Source organism: Leopardus geoffroyi, chromosome E3 (genome assembly GCF_018350155.1).
Source record: "Leopardus geoffroyi isolate Oge1 chromosome E3, O.geoffroyi_Oge1_pat1.0, whole genome shotgun sequence".
Classification (NCBI taxonomy): domain Eukaryota; kingdom Metazoa; phylum Chordata; class Mammalia; order Carnivora; family Felidae; genus Leopardus; species Leopardus geoffroyi.
In genome coordinates this window covers 23,321,470-23,335,142 of record NC_059340.1, presented here as the reverse complement: position 1 = coordinate 23,335,142, position 13,673 = coordinate 23,321,470, and the positions used below count along the sequence as shown (strand labels likewise).

At 45.5% G+C, this 13,673-nt stretch overlaps 1 protein-coding gene across 1 annotated transcript in view; it reads right to left on the bottom strand.

Moving 5' to 3' along the window:
• Positions 1-1,167: 1,167 nt before the first annotated feature.
• Positions 1,168-13,673, bottom strand: part of GGA2 (golgi associated, gamma adaptin ear containing, ARF binding protein 2) — a 34,495-nt gene continuing 21,989 nt past the window's right edge. The window contains exons 10-17 of the mRNA XM_045461246.1: positions 10,831-10,956; positions 9,780-9,902; positions 9,013-9,041; positions 8,511-8,644; positions 6,892-7,049; positions 3,841-4,010; positions 2,843-2,953; positions 1,168-2,299 (exon numbers count right to left, since the gene is read on the bottom strand). Of these exons, the coding sequence (XP_045317202.1) occupies positions 2,189-2,299; positions 2,843-2,953; positions 3,841-4,010; positions 6,892-7,049; positions 8,511-8,644; positions 9,013-9,041; positions 9,780-9,902; positions 10,831-10,956 (962 nt within the window). The 3' untranslated portion in view covers positions 1,168-2,188. The remainder of the gene's footprint in view (positions 2,300-2,842; positions 2,954-3,840; positions 4,011-6,891; positions 7,050-8,510; positions 8,645-9,012; positions 9,042-9,779; positions 9,903-10,830; positions 10,957-13,673) is intronic.

The following is a 13,673-nucleotide window of genomic DNA, read 5'->3' as shown; positions in this document are numbered from 1 at the left end:
GAGAAACAGTCATAGAGGTAAGTCCAGAAACGGGTGAGCAGGATCCTGGAGGGGTTCAGGATAGGGGAAAAATACTGCTCATCAGTGCCAAGTCTCCACCCAATATATCATGGATTTGTCTCCCCACTAGAACGGAAGATCCACGAGGGCAGGGGTTTCTGGCCGCTACTCTATCTGCAGTGCCTACAAAAGTGCTGGGCTCCCAGTAGCTGGCCAACTACTTGTTGAAGAAATGAAGGCTGAGGCCTTCAGTAGTCACTGAACTTGATAAATAGAAGGCACTGATGATAACCAGGCCACTTTCAGGGCACCCCTGCCACACACACACCCTTATCCTGTTCAACTCTGCCTAAGCATCACTGGGAGTCGGTCTCCTGGAAGACAGGATGTTGAGACACACAAGTTCGCCAATGAACTAGGGGATAAAAATCTTGTGTGTAAGCCTCATTCACACATTTTGCTGGAAGTTGTGTCTGGGCAGACATCATCATTATACTGGGTTCCTCTTAAAGACTTTATGAAATAGCTAGAGCCTAGAAAAGTTATACAGAACATCTGAACATGCAAGTAATTTTAGATTAAAATGAGTCTTATGGGAGAATGAAGAAGTCACTCATCACTTATGTTTTAGGAATTTTCACATTCGCTTAAAACTCAGCAGAGCTTCATGATCTTTTACAGCTCCCATGCCCACCAATTAGCGCTGGCAAAGTTCTAACTATACGCAGAAGTTGACAGCTCCAACTGGCAAGTACCAGATTTTGTGCTAAAGAGCCCCAAACAGGGCCTTGCAGTTTCTGAGGTAGAATCCTGCCCAGACAGGTGAGCTGCTTGGGATCTCAAAGTCCTTCATCGGGCTCTATCGGCGAGGCACAGCTCTCTTCTCCCACCGACCAGCACAGCAGGACTGTAAAGGACACCCAGTGCACAGGAGGTGCTAAGAATGGACTATAAACATGAATTTTTCCTTCAAACCATAAACATAACAAAAAATCCACCTCTCTTTTCCAGCTTTGTCCAGACCCGCAGGGCCTTGAGCAGTTCATCAGGTTCCACAGCATGAAGTCTCCCTACTTCCTCTATAGGCAACGGTGCCCTTTAGGCTGGTCGTCTCTAAATGCAACAGGCTCTGTGTCTCCTACTTTACTCAAAACTCCACAAAGCGTATTTGCTACATGGGTATTTATTCAAGGACTTTCTATATTCAGTTCACCACTTAAATCACTGCTAAGCTCTTTTCAGATCTATTTGCATCAGTCCTTCATCTTGGACGGTGAAGTCAACAGGCAAGGGTGAGCCTGTTAGTTATGGCTGACAATGACTGGCACGGCGTCACAATCAAAGAGCTTGGAGGGTAAATGCTTGTGGAGAAACAGGATGAGAATGGAGAGGAGGGTCCTGAGTAAGGGCCCAGACAGGCTGCCCCACCCACGGAACCTGAGGCCTGCATTAAGGCCTGGGATCTGCTTTCCCCTCTGCCCTGGAAGGTCCTCTCTGGGTGATTCTAAGGCACAGTGGTGAAGGACATGCTTGGCCCACTAAGTGTGGTCCTCTCGTCTAGTGGCAGCCCCTCGCCTGGAAAACAGTGCAATAAGCATTCCATTTAGAAGATCTTCTCAAAAACAAGCAAGCAGCATTCTCTAATGGAAATGGAGACAAGGTCTTTCTTGGAAGAGAGTGCCCCAGAAGACACTCTCTGTCCCAAGACCAACCAGGTCCCTTTTAAGGTCCCTGAGAACAGCAGCCTGGGAGCAGCCGAGACTTTCAAAGGCTGACAAGGCACAGAGTGGATGGATGGAAAGAGAACAATACACAGAAAAAACACAACACAACACAACTTTGGCTTATAAAACCTCCAACCTGAGGCGGGGACATCAGTGTCCACCCACATGCAGAAACAGATGATTGTAGCAGATGGTTGTCAGAAATGCTTTAGCATTTCCCCACACTGCCCACACCCCAAGCCCTGCGCTACCCACCCCCACAACCCCCCACAACACACACACACACACACACACACACACACACACACGTAGTATCTGCAGAATAAGTCAGAGGTTGGGATCCAGAGCCTGAAGTCGGGATAGAACTCTTGGCACCCCGCACTAAATCACCGTGATTAGTCCTATCTAGACAGCAACATTCACACTGGCCTAAGCTCGAGCGGCAGGGTCTGTCTCGTGAAAAATTAGGCTGCACCCAAGACTGCCAGGTCTGGAAAGTCTTTCACTTCTCCTACTTCGCTGAAAGGCTGTCCGCCCTGGTTGAATGTCAGCTTATACCGTAACCGGATGGGCTCCTGGGCAAAGATAGAAGATGTTAAATTAGTGGGGAGAGACACAGACCAGCCCAGAATTAAGAGCCTTTACCCACCCAGTAGTCACCAAGGAACAACATACGTATGTAAGCTCCACCCCAGTAAGACCTCCCAACAACTGTATCACAGGAACACCTGGCCGGGACCCTTTGGGACGACAAACACGAGGGAAGCCAGTCATACATCCTGGGAGCACTCCCACACCTATGCAGTCCTGAGGTAGACCTTGACTTGGAGGCCAGTTAAGGAGGATGGGCAGGCCTCACCCTTTCAGATGACTCCAGGGTACTAGGGGGAGTCTGTATCACTCTCTTGGTTCCCAGCTATGGCCATCCGATCACAGATCCTCTTTCAATAAGCCCCGAAGGAAAGCAGACTCAGTGAGGAATATTCCACCACTACTCCCAACCAGGGACTTTAGAGCAAGACCTAAATACACATCTCTCAACCTACCACATTGCCTCCCTAGAGTTGAGGCCCACCCCCTCACCCCATTCCCCTGCTAGCAAAAGTGCCAGAACATACTTTGTGTGGATTGTCAAGCAACAGCATCTGAGAGATCACAGCTGGAGGCGTCAACGGACTGAATGCAGGGAGCTTGGAGCTGGATGCCGGCTGCAGCTTCACTCTCATAGACTATCGGCGGGGGGGGGGGGGAGGAGGGTGTCAAAGAGGGAGATGAGGTAAACGGGAAAACTTGACCTGTACCCACCACCTGATTAAAGGGTCCAAAAGTCCTTCCTTTCCATAAATAGAATGTACCTGAAGTTGTACAGCTGGCTTCCAAGAGGCAGCATGAGGAGCTAAGGCACATCTTGGGCTGCATTCTCATTATGCCTCTTACTAGCTCTGTGATCTTGGGCAAATACTTAACCTCTCTGAGCCTTGGACTAGAAATTTATAAAATAGAAGTAATAGTAACACATGTCCCACAAGATTACCATGAGGATTAGAGAATGTATGTCTTTATTTTTGTCTACCTTAGATCTTTACTTTTAGGACATTCCTCCCATGTTCACTGTGATGCTGGTATGGCTGTTAATCAGGGGGCCCAACTTCCCATGAAAAGCAGTGGATGAAAGATCTTCACTGGCCAGAGTACCTTCTATTCCCGAACACAAGTAACCGGTCCAAGTTGTGCAAGTAACACCAACAGGGTGAATCCTAGCCCTTTCTTGGGTACCCAATATGCATGCCTCGTGCCAGGGGAAAGTTTCCTTTTGAGGTAAAGAGATTTAAGGACTATGTAACTCTGGAGCTGCTAATAGCCATTTCCATGCTCTGTGGAGTCTGTCACAGAAGATGCTCCAAAGAAGAAAAGTCAAGAGGTGGAAAGGGATTCTTAAGGAATCGTTTTAAGATTTTACCTGGATTCGGACATATACTGAAGTCAGATATTCAGAGACCTCCAGTTAAATAAGCCAATAAAATTCCCACCTTAAACTACTTTGAAGATGGTGTCTCTTACACGTAACTAAAGCTTTATTGAAAGAGTCAAAGGAGCTGGCCAGCAGAGGACTCACCTTCGGCACAGCCACTTGAAACATGATGTCCCAGACAGGCTGGGTGGCAGTGCTCATCATGGTCAATAGCAACACCTGCACCTCTGGGTGACCAGGGGCCCCGGTCTGGGAAAAGTGGAGCAGAATTCTGAATCCGTTCCGGTCATACACGATGAGAGGAGGTAGGCTGCCTGGTAGAGAAGGACCGAACCGAAAGGGTTAGCACGACTACAAACTCGCCAACAGCCCGGCCTGAAAGAGACGTGCGTGTGGTTATCACCCAGTGCTACGCCTTCTCCAGTCAACGCAGCTCCGAGACTTACCTCCTTGGTCCCAAGCTTTCTGCGCAGTCACAACCCAGCCCTCACTACTTCTAGTTGGATTCCTAGAGCCCGTCAAACTGATCTCTCCCACCATCCAGACATCTGAAGCTCATTACCAGTTGGAAAAAAAAAATGAACTTTTTTGAAGGAGATAGACTAAAATACTGTAAGAACACTAGAGAAAATACAGAATACCATAAAGAATGAAATAATAAAAAAAAAAAAAAAACCACCATTATTTCTACCCAGAAATAAGCATTGCTAATAACATTCGGGCATATTTCCTCCTCATCTCTTTTGTATGACTACATACACACACTCTTCTTACATTTAATTTTACAAAACTGTAAAGATGCAGATTTCTTCAAATCAGTAGGTTTAATGACATTCCAATGGAAATCCTAACGGGATTTTTTAAATTCCATTAAGAATTGATTCTAAAGCAAATGGAGGGGAGGGGGGTAAATTCAGGAGACTATCCATTTAAAGACAGGGAGTAAGGGCTATTTGCATCCATAAATACTCAAAAGCACAAACCTGAGAGAAATGTAAAACAAAGAATGCACAACAGACCCAAAAGGGGAATTTAACATGTTAGAGCATCTGTTTCAAAATCAGTGACTGATTCACCAAGTGGCAGACAACTATCTAACCTGGAAAAAAAATTTTTTAATGTTTATTTATTTTGAGAGAGAGAGAGAGAGGGAGAAGGAACAAGTGGGGGAGGGGAAGAGAGAGGGAGACACAGAATCCAAAGCAGGCTCCAGGCTCTGAGTTGTCAGCACAGAGCCCAACACGGCTCGAACTGATGGACCATCAGATCTTGACCTGAGCAGAAGTCGGATGCTTAACCGACTGAACCACCCAGGCGCCCCTGTAAAAAATTTTTTTAATGAAAGATCTTTACCTCATGCCAAACATCACTCATCAAAATGCACGTTCTATAGTTTAAAAATGAGACTATCAAAGATTTAAAAGACTGAAAACATTCTTGAGGCTATGGGGAAAGAGGCAACCTTTCTGGAGGGATCTTGGTTATGCAGAACAAAATTTTAGATGTCTACACCCACATTTCAAAGAATATATCCTAATGAACTAATCAGGAAAATTTAAAACAATGCGTGTCCAAAGATGTTCATTGTAGCACTGTTTTTATTTCATTTTATTTATTTATTTATTTATTTTAATTTTTTTTTTCAACGTTTATTTATTTTTGGGACAGAGAGAGAGACAGAGCATGAACGGGGGAGGGGCAGAGAGAGAGGGAGACACAGAATCGGAAACAGGCTCCAGGCTCCGAGCTGTCAGCACAGAGCCCGATGCGGGGCTCGAACTCCCGGACCGCGAGATCGTGACCTGGCTGAAGTCGGACGCTTAACCGACTGCGCCACCCAGGCGCCCCTGTAGCACTGTTTTTAACAGCAAACAACCAAAAACAACACAACTAGAAATAAAAATTATCCTTCAGAAAGGAATTCAAAAGCTGAATGATGGTACCATGATTATACGTATGTATGAAAACATTTAAAAAAATAAAGGTTTTGAGTGGCCTGGGTGGTGCAGTCAGTTGAGCGTCCAACTCTTGACTTCCACTCAGGTTGTGATCTCACGGTCATGAGATCAAGCCCTGTGTCGGGCTCTGCGCTGAATGAGGAGCCTGCTTAAGATGCTCTTTCTCTCCCTCTGCCCCTCTCCCCAGCCCTTGCACATTTGTGCGTGCTCTCTAAATAAATAAAGGTTTTGAAGAACAATCAAGAGCATGAAAAAACGCTATGGCTTATGGTAATAATGCAGGCTGTAAAACAGTCTATATATACTGTGGTGCCAATTTATTAAGAATATATACGTACGTGGCTAAAACAAGAAAATACATTAAGGTATGAATAGAACTTTCGTTTCTGGGTGAACAGTATGATTTAATTTTCTCTATTTTTTCTGAAATTTCTACATTGAATATGTATTTTCTCACTTTTAATTTTTTAGACATTCTTTTGTAATAGTTTCAGATTTACACAATGTTACAAAACGTAAAGAATTCCCATATGTTAACATTTTACATAACCACAGTACAATGACCAGAATCAGGAAATTAACATTGAACATGTATTATTTTTAAGTTAAAGTAAGTATACAGCTTACCAACTGTTTAAATTCCTATGCCTGTATCCAGGGCTCTTTGCAATCTGACCCCAGCACACTGAGCCACAGGAGAGCCATGTGCCCAGAGAGAAGGGCCTGCGCTGTATTTCTAAAGACCCTGGGTGTCTCCTGCTCACATGCCAGTGGGCTGACCCTATGCAGTCACCTTACTTACTGGGCCTGCTGTTCCTTTCCTTTGTAAGGAGGTAACCTCTGCTCTCCTGCTCTAATGAGGACCCCTAATGGAAGAGGACCACCAGCCAAGTCCTTCCTTTCCTACTAATCCCACCTTTTTGGAGTTATTTCTGCCACACTTGACATTCCCTTCTTGAATTCCCAATGAGTGAGCACCAGGTCTATAAATAGAATCAAGCCCCCTAGTTAGATTCTGCCTGCCAATAGCCTTCACCTTTAGTGTCAGTCCCAAGACAGAGAAATCTTTATGAAAAATAATAGGTAAAGAGACTATGAAGCCACCTCCTTACCCTCTGCCCCCAGGCCTAATCTCTACCACTCAACTTCCCCACTTTCAGAGCCACCTCCTGCCACTTCACAGCAGATAAAGCTGGCCATCTAATAGCAAGGGGCGGGGAGGTGAAATTGTACTTACTGGGTTTAACAGACTCCAAAGGGACAAACACTTGAGCCAGAGGTGTATTCTGGGAGGATGGGGAAGAAGACAACGGGCCAGCTTCCCAGGACCAACCTGGAGAGGACTTAGTGCCGGGGGGCACTTCCTTAGGGATACTCTTCTGTGGAACATAATTCCTGCCAAGAAATTAAAAAAAAAAAAAAAAAAAAAATGTATCAAGACTAGCAAAAATTGTAGACAATTCCCGGAATCTGAAGAACGAGGTTAAGGAAGGGGAAAAACAAGAAATATGTGTGTCTGTGTGTATTTTAGAGAAATAGGACTCTAGACATGGAATTTAACCTGTGCTTCAGTCTTCTCATCCGTAAAATGGAAATAATTTAGCATCTACTTCATGGGGCTGTTATCAGAATTAAATGAGAAAATGTATGAAAAACACTTAGTGGGCTGTGTGCACATAATAAGGACACAATAAACTAGAGATGTTATTAAGATAATCAAGGTTGCAGCTGTCAGGCAGCCTCTGACAACAAGCCGCTCAGTCAGGTTACCTTTCTTGTACGTGATCACCAGAGTAACAAGAGCTGGGAAGAGGAGAATTCCAATTTTACACTGACCTCTTCATTCACACGTCATGACTTTGTCCATTGGGAACGCAGATTGCAAAATTTTTACTACAAAATGAAAACTCCAGTCCAGACAGAAGCAGCCCACCCAAATCAGGAAGACTACTGGCCCCCTGTTGAATGGTTAGGAATAAACGGAAGGAAACCCTCCAGGGGTGCAAACAAGAATGAGCAGCCGGCACATCTCTGTTGCCACCAGGGCCCTGTGCCTCTACCGTGGACACGGACGCACTCAGGCCATCTGCAAGAAGGCAAACCCCTCCAACCTTTCCAGAGGCAAACCAGCCTGTCCGTGTGTTTGCATCCACACCCTGGAGCACCTCTAGTTCTAGGAATCAGTTCTAGGAATCTACAAAAGCATTCCAAGTGCCTCCAAACAGAAAGCTGTGTAAATACCCGCAAGAGGGAAATGACTAAATATGTGTACACTGTATGCACGTGAATTATTAAACTATAAGAATGAGCCAAAGTTATATAAATTGATATGCACATGTACCAAAGATGTGACATGAAAAAAACCGCACTGGAGGACAGGTTGTCAATTATGAGCCCATTTGTGTAAAAATAAACAACATGCTGCGTTACTACACGCATAGAGAGAAAAGCAAAAAAGGAGCATTTGATATTGTCTTTAGGCAGTGATTTTTGAAACTTTCTACATTATCTATTTGCCTAATGATCAAATTTTGCTCAACTTCAATTACACTGTAATGGGGGGGGCGGGGGGAGCATCTACTGCTGCTACACCTTAAACCAACCCCCTTTTCAGAGGTCCTGACCAAACTATGTCTTTTCCTCTGACTAGGATGGGGAGTCAAAGGACAAGGGGAAAAATACATGTTGAACACTTGGCAGAAAGGAAGAAGCCCTTCCAGGGAGAGAGGTCCCTGGCCAGCTTCAAGTATCATCCCCGTATTCTGGCACGCTAACCCTGCCCTCTGACCCGGCCCCATGGAAGGAACATGAAGTGCACATGGGAGCCACTCTTCTGTCCTTGCCCACAAGACTCACAGAGGCCCTGGACATGGCTGTGGGGAGAGGAGATCCAGCAAGTTCTTTTCTGCAGAAGGGCTCTGAACACCACCACCCGGCAGTGTGCTGGCAGTGGGATTCCTCTTTTCCTCACAGCAATTCTGACCGGCAACCTGTCAAACCAGGAATGGCTAAAATAAGGCCAGAGTATGAATGATCATGAGCCATGGTGACACCATGCTTACAACATGTCTTGGGGCAGGAGAAAGAAAGGGCAAGAGAACATACAACTCCTGATCAGACCTTCAGTAAACTGGAACCTGGATACCGCTAAAGGGAGGAGGAGTATAAGGAGAGGGAAAAACATGTCTCTTTGGAGGTCCAAGCCAGACAGCACAGGCAAGGACGAGGCTTTGGACCTCCAAGTCCACAATCGCCACCAGGCTATGCTGTAGCCCCTTCCCCCATGCCCAGGCAGCACTGCCTTCATGAAGGTAGGTTTAGGGACCTCCCCTCCAGTCCCTAGGAAGAGATGCCTTACCTTGTCAGCAACTGGAGCATCACTGAGTCCTGTAAGGAAGAAACAGAAAGATGCACACTAGTAACTCTATCTGACAGCAGCTGGAGATCGAAGCCATGTTCACCCTTTCTAAGACATTTAGAAAAGCCTAGGCAAAGCAGATTACCTAAAATCATCCAATTCATTCATGGCAAATCTGAGACTAAATGCAAAGACGACCTGTCTGAACTTCCCAGGACAGGAGTCCCCACCTTATTCATTCGGGAAGATGTTCTAAGACCTCTGGTGGATGTTTGAAAAGGCGAAGAGTACCGATCCCTACATATACCATGTTTTTTCCCCACACAAACATACCTGTGATTCAGTTCAACTTATAAATCAGACACAGTAAGATAACGAAATAGAATAGCAATGTACAGTAGTAAGAGTTATGTGAATGTGGTCTCTCTCTCGAAATTTATTATACTGTACTCACCCTTCGTCTTCTTGTGATGGGAGATGATAAAATGCCTACGTGATGAGATGAAGTGAGGTGAATGACATAGGCCTGTGATGTAGCTCTAGGCTACTACTGACCTCCTGACCATGTATCAGGAGGAGGATCATCTGCTTCCAGACCGCGGGGAACTGGAGCCGTGGATAAAAGGGGGGGGGGGGGGGGGGGCGCACTGTATACCCAATTCCCTCTGAAAACAGGCATATTCTCCCCAAGGAGGACCAGCGGACTCGCTCTCCCTGGGAGTCAGGACCAGTCTCTGTGCCTGCTCCCCCTAAACACCCTCCCTCACCTAAGGCTGCCAGGTCCTGGTGAAGCAAAGATGGTGCCACAGTCCCAGCCTGCTCAGATCCGCTGTCCACCTCCAAGTCGATCAGAGGGCAGTTCTTCATGCAGCCTGCTGGATTCTGAAAGACTACGAAACAGTTAGGAAAATATATCAGAACGAGAGCAAAGAGTCCACTTAATGCCTGTCAGCTTCCCACGGGCCTCCTCCCGATCAAAAGATATCACGTCACCCCACTCAATGCACTTCCGCTGAATGGCTTCATGTACAGCCTGAGCTGGCCTGTAGAATAGGAAGCAGCCAGAGGACCGCCTTCCTACCCACAGCGGTCCGTGTCCTCCACTGATGGTCCATTCACCCTGGCCAGCAACAGCCCTTCTGAACACAGATAATCAGCATCACTGGAGCGCTTGATAAAAACACCCCCATCCCGGGGTGCCTGGGTGGCGCAGTCGGTTAAGCGTCCGACTTCAGCCAGGTCACGATCTCGCGGTCCGTGAGTTCGAGCCCCGCATCAGGCTCTGGGCTGATGGCTCAGAGCCTGGAGCCTGTTTCCGATTCTGTGTCTCCCTTGCTCTCTGCCCCTCCCCCGTTCATGCTCTGTCTCTCTCTGTCCCAAAAATAAATAAAACGTTGAAAAAAAAAAAACACCCCCATCCCCACTCCCAGCCAAGCTCTAAGCAGGCTTGATTCAGCAGGTCCCAGCTGGGGACCTAAGAATCTGCATTTCAGCCAGTATTCCGGATGATTCTGACTCCCTAGCTTAGCCTGCTAGGGACCACTGAAGAAGATCATTATTTTGGTCTCTAGCTCTTATAAATAAGCATTTATGACCTGGGTGCAATGTAGCCATCTGCTTCTGTGGATAGCCAAAGTGAGGGTCCAGCCTGCCAGTCACTTTGTGACGGCACAGGTGGCAGGGGCTGGCGATGTAAATCCAACTCTCAAAGGAAAGGGAAAAAAGGGCAAGGCCTCTTATTTCTATACCATAACCCAGAATATTCTGAGGATCCAGTTCTTCTCCAGGATCTGCAGGATGTCAAGGCAGAAAGCATACCTCTGGAGACAGGTAGGTCTCCCACCGAGCTGGTCACTGTGTTCCCAAAGATGACACGGCCCTCCATCACCTGTTTGTACAGCAGAACTCCCTGGGTGAGGAGGTCATTTGCCTGGAGAATCTCAGCTGGAGGAGGAAAGAGGATAGTCCCCCTGGTTTAGTTACCAACAGTCTCAGTCTTTTTTAAGTCATTCCACAAAGCAGCCACCCATGGCTTCACCAGGTTCAGTACAGCCATACCCCTGCCCCCAGACCCCGTGCTAAGGCCCCTAGCAGACCTAGGTGCTCAATCCCTGAACCCCAACACTTCTAGTTCTCAAGATGCAGGAGGAACCAAATTTCTTCACCTCCTTTCCCAATACCATACAACATAACTGCCAACATGATTGAAACATGATTCTTTCAACTAAGGAATTGCAACTTTAATTTTTTTTCTTTTTTTTTTTTTTTTGGTGATGAGCACTGTGTATGAAATAAAACTTTAATTTTTTTTAAGTTTATTTATTTATTTTAAGAGAGCAAGCATGTGTGCACGCATGTGCAAGGGAGTGGCAGAGAGGGGGAGAGAATCCCAAGCAGGCTCTGCACTGTCAGCACAGAGCCCAACATGGGGCTTGATCTCAAAAACCATGAGATCATGACCTCAGCCCAAATCAAGAGTCAGATGCTCAGGGCACCTGGGTAGCTCAACCAGTTGAGTGTCCAACTTTGGTCCAGGTCATGATCTCACAGTTCTTGAGTTTAAGCCCCACATCAGGCTCTTTGCCATCAGCACGGAGCCTGCTTTGGAGCCTCTGTCTCCTTCCCTCTGCCCCTTCCCCACTCACACATGTGGTTTCTCAAAAATAATCACTAAAAAGAAAAAAAAAAAAAAAAAGTCGGATGCTTAACCAACGGAGTCATCCAGGCACCCTAAAACTTTATTTTTTCTAAAACTTTAATTGTAATTAAAATTAAAAACTGAAATGGTTTTGTCAGTGTGGATATGAATATTAAAAGAGTTTTATTGGTACTTTATTCAGTTATGGGAAAGCTTTTAAGTGTATAGGGAACAAATTGGTATATGAATCTACATTTGCACCTGTAAATTTCATAGAGTCTAAATAGAGATCAAGTATTACTGATGAACACTTGGCATACAAATTGAAATGTCGTAAGTATAAAATACACACTGGATTTCAAAAACTCATAAGCATTTCAGTCTACTAAACAGTGTCTCCTGAGAGACAGAGAAAGAACTGGCAGCAGGGTTGGGGCTACATGTAACACTTCGGGCCACAGAGCTAGACTGCTGATTCTCAGGAGTGACCAACTATTTCCTGCCATTTTTCTTAACTGTGGACAGGAGCTGCAAACTGACAAGGGGTTAAATTCACGTGGCAAAATGTTTTATTTTGCATGTGCAAGTTGTTTAAAATTTTAAATTTGATTGTCTTTCAGCTCACTGCAATCAGAGAAAATGATAGGTTTAGACAATAATCACAAAGAGACAACCAAAACCACAGGCCTCTTGAAAACCACCCATGATGTGTTCTTGCTCCCCAGCCCCTCCAAGTGAACCTGCATCTACTCAAGCCCCCATCCAATTTATTATGAATATTAGGAATTTGGGGTGCTTGGGTGGCTCAGTCGGTTAAGCGTCTGACTCTTGGTTTCAGCTCAGATCATGATCTCACAGTTCGTGAGTTCGAGTCCCACATCGGGCTCTGTGCTGACCGTATGGAGCCTGCTTGTGATTCTCTCTCTCCCTCCCTCTCTGCCCCTCTTGCTCACTCACTCTCTCTCTCAAAATAAATAATTAACAAAAAAAAAACTTAAAAAAAAAGATGTATCAGGAATTCATAAGAAGTATCAGATACAGAAAAACATATTAAATGTCATGGAGAATGCCATCAGAAAACCAAGGCCCAGAAAAATTCTATAGGTCAAAGAACATGTTCTTCATGTAAGAAACAAGAAAGAGACAAAGAATGGAGGAGCTGTCTATTAAAAAAATAAAAAAATTTAAACAAAGACTGGACGAGGGGCGCCTGGGTGGCTCAGTCGGTGAAGCATCCAACTTCAGCTCAGGTCATCATCTCACAGCTCATGAGTTGGGAGCCCTGCATCAGGCTCTGTGCTAACAGCTCAGAACCTGGAACCTGACTCGGATCCTGTGTCTCCCTCTCTCTCTCCACCCCTTCCCTGCTCACGCTCTCTCTCCTTCAAAATAAACACTAAAAAAAAAATTGTTTTTAAACATAAAAAACAAGAAAGAGACAAACAATAAAAAGAAAAAAAGAAAAAAAGACCAAAATGGGGCACCTGTGTGGCTCAGTCGGTTAAGTGTCCGACTTTGGCTCAGGTCATTATCTCGCGGTTTATGAGTTCAGCCCCCCGCGATCGGTTCTGTGCTTGATAGCTCAGAGCCTGGAGCCTGCTTCAGACTCTGTGTCTCCTCCTTTCTCTGCCCCTCCCCCACTTGTGCTCTCTCTCGCTCTCTCAAAAATGAATGTAAAAGAGAAAAAAAAAAAAAAAGACCAAAGCGGGGGGTGCCTGGGTGGCTCAATTGGTTAAGCATCCAACTTCAGCTTAGGTCATGATCTCATGGTTCATGGGTTTAAGCACTGTGTCGGGCTCTGTGCTGACAGCTTGGAGCCTGGAGCCTGCTTTGGATCCTGTGTGTGTGTGTGCCCCTCCGCCATTCACACTCTGTCTCCTTCTCTCTCTCAAAAATAAAATAAACGTTAAAAAAATTTTTTTTTAATTAAAAGAAATTTTTAAAGTGTAATTTCTAAAAAAAAGACTCTAGAAATATCACCAACTACAAAGTATGGCTTTTCTGAGTCTGATTTATTTATTTG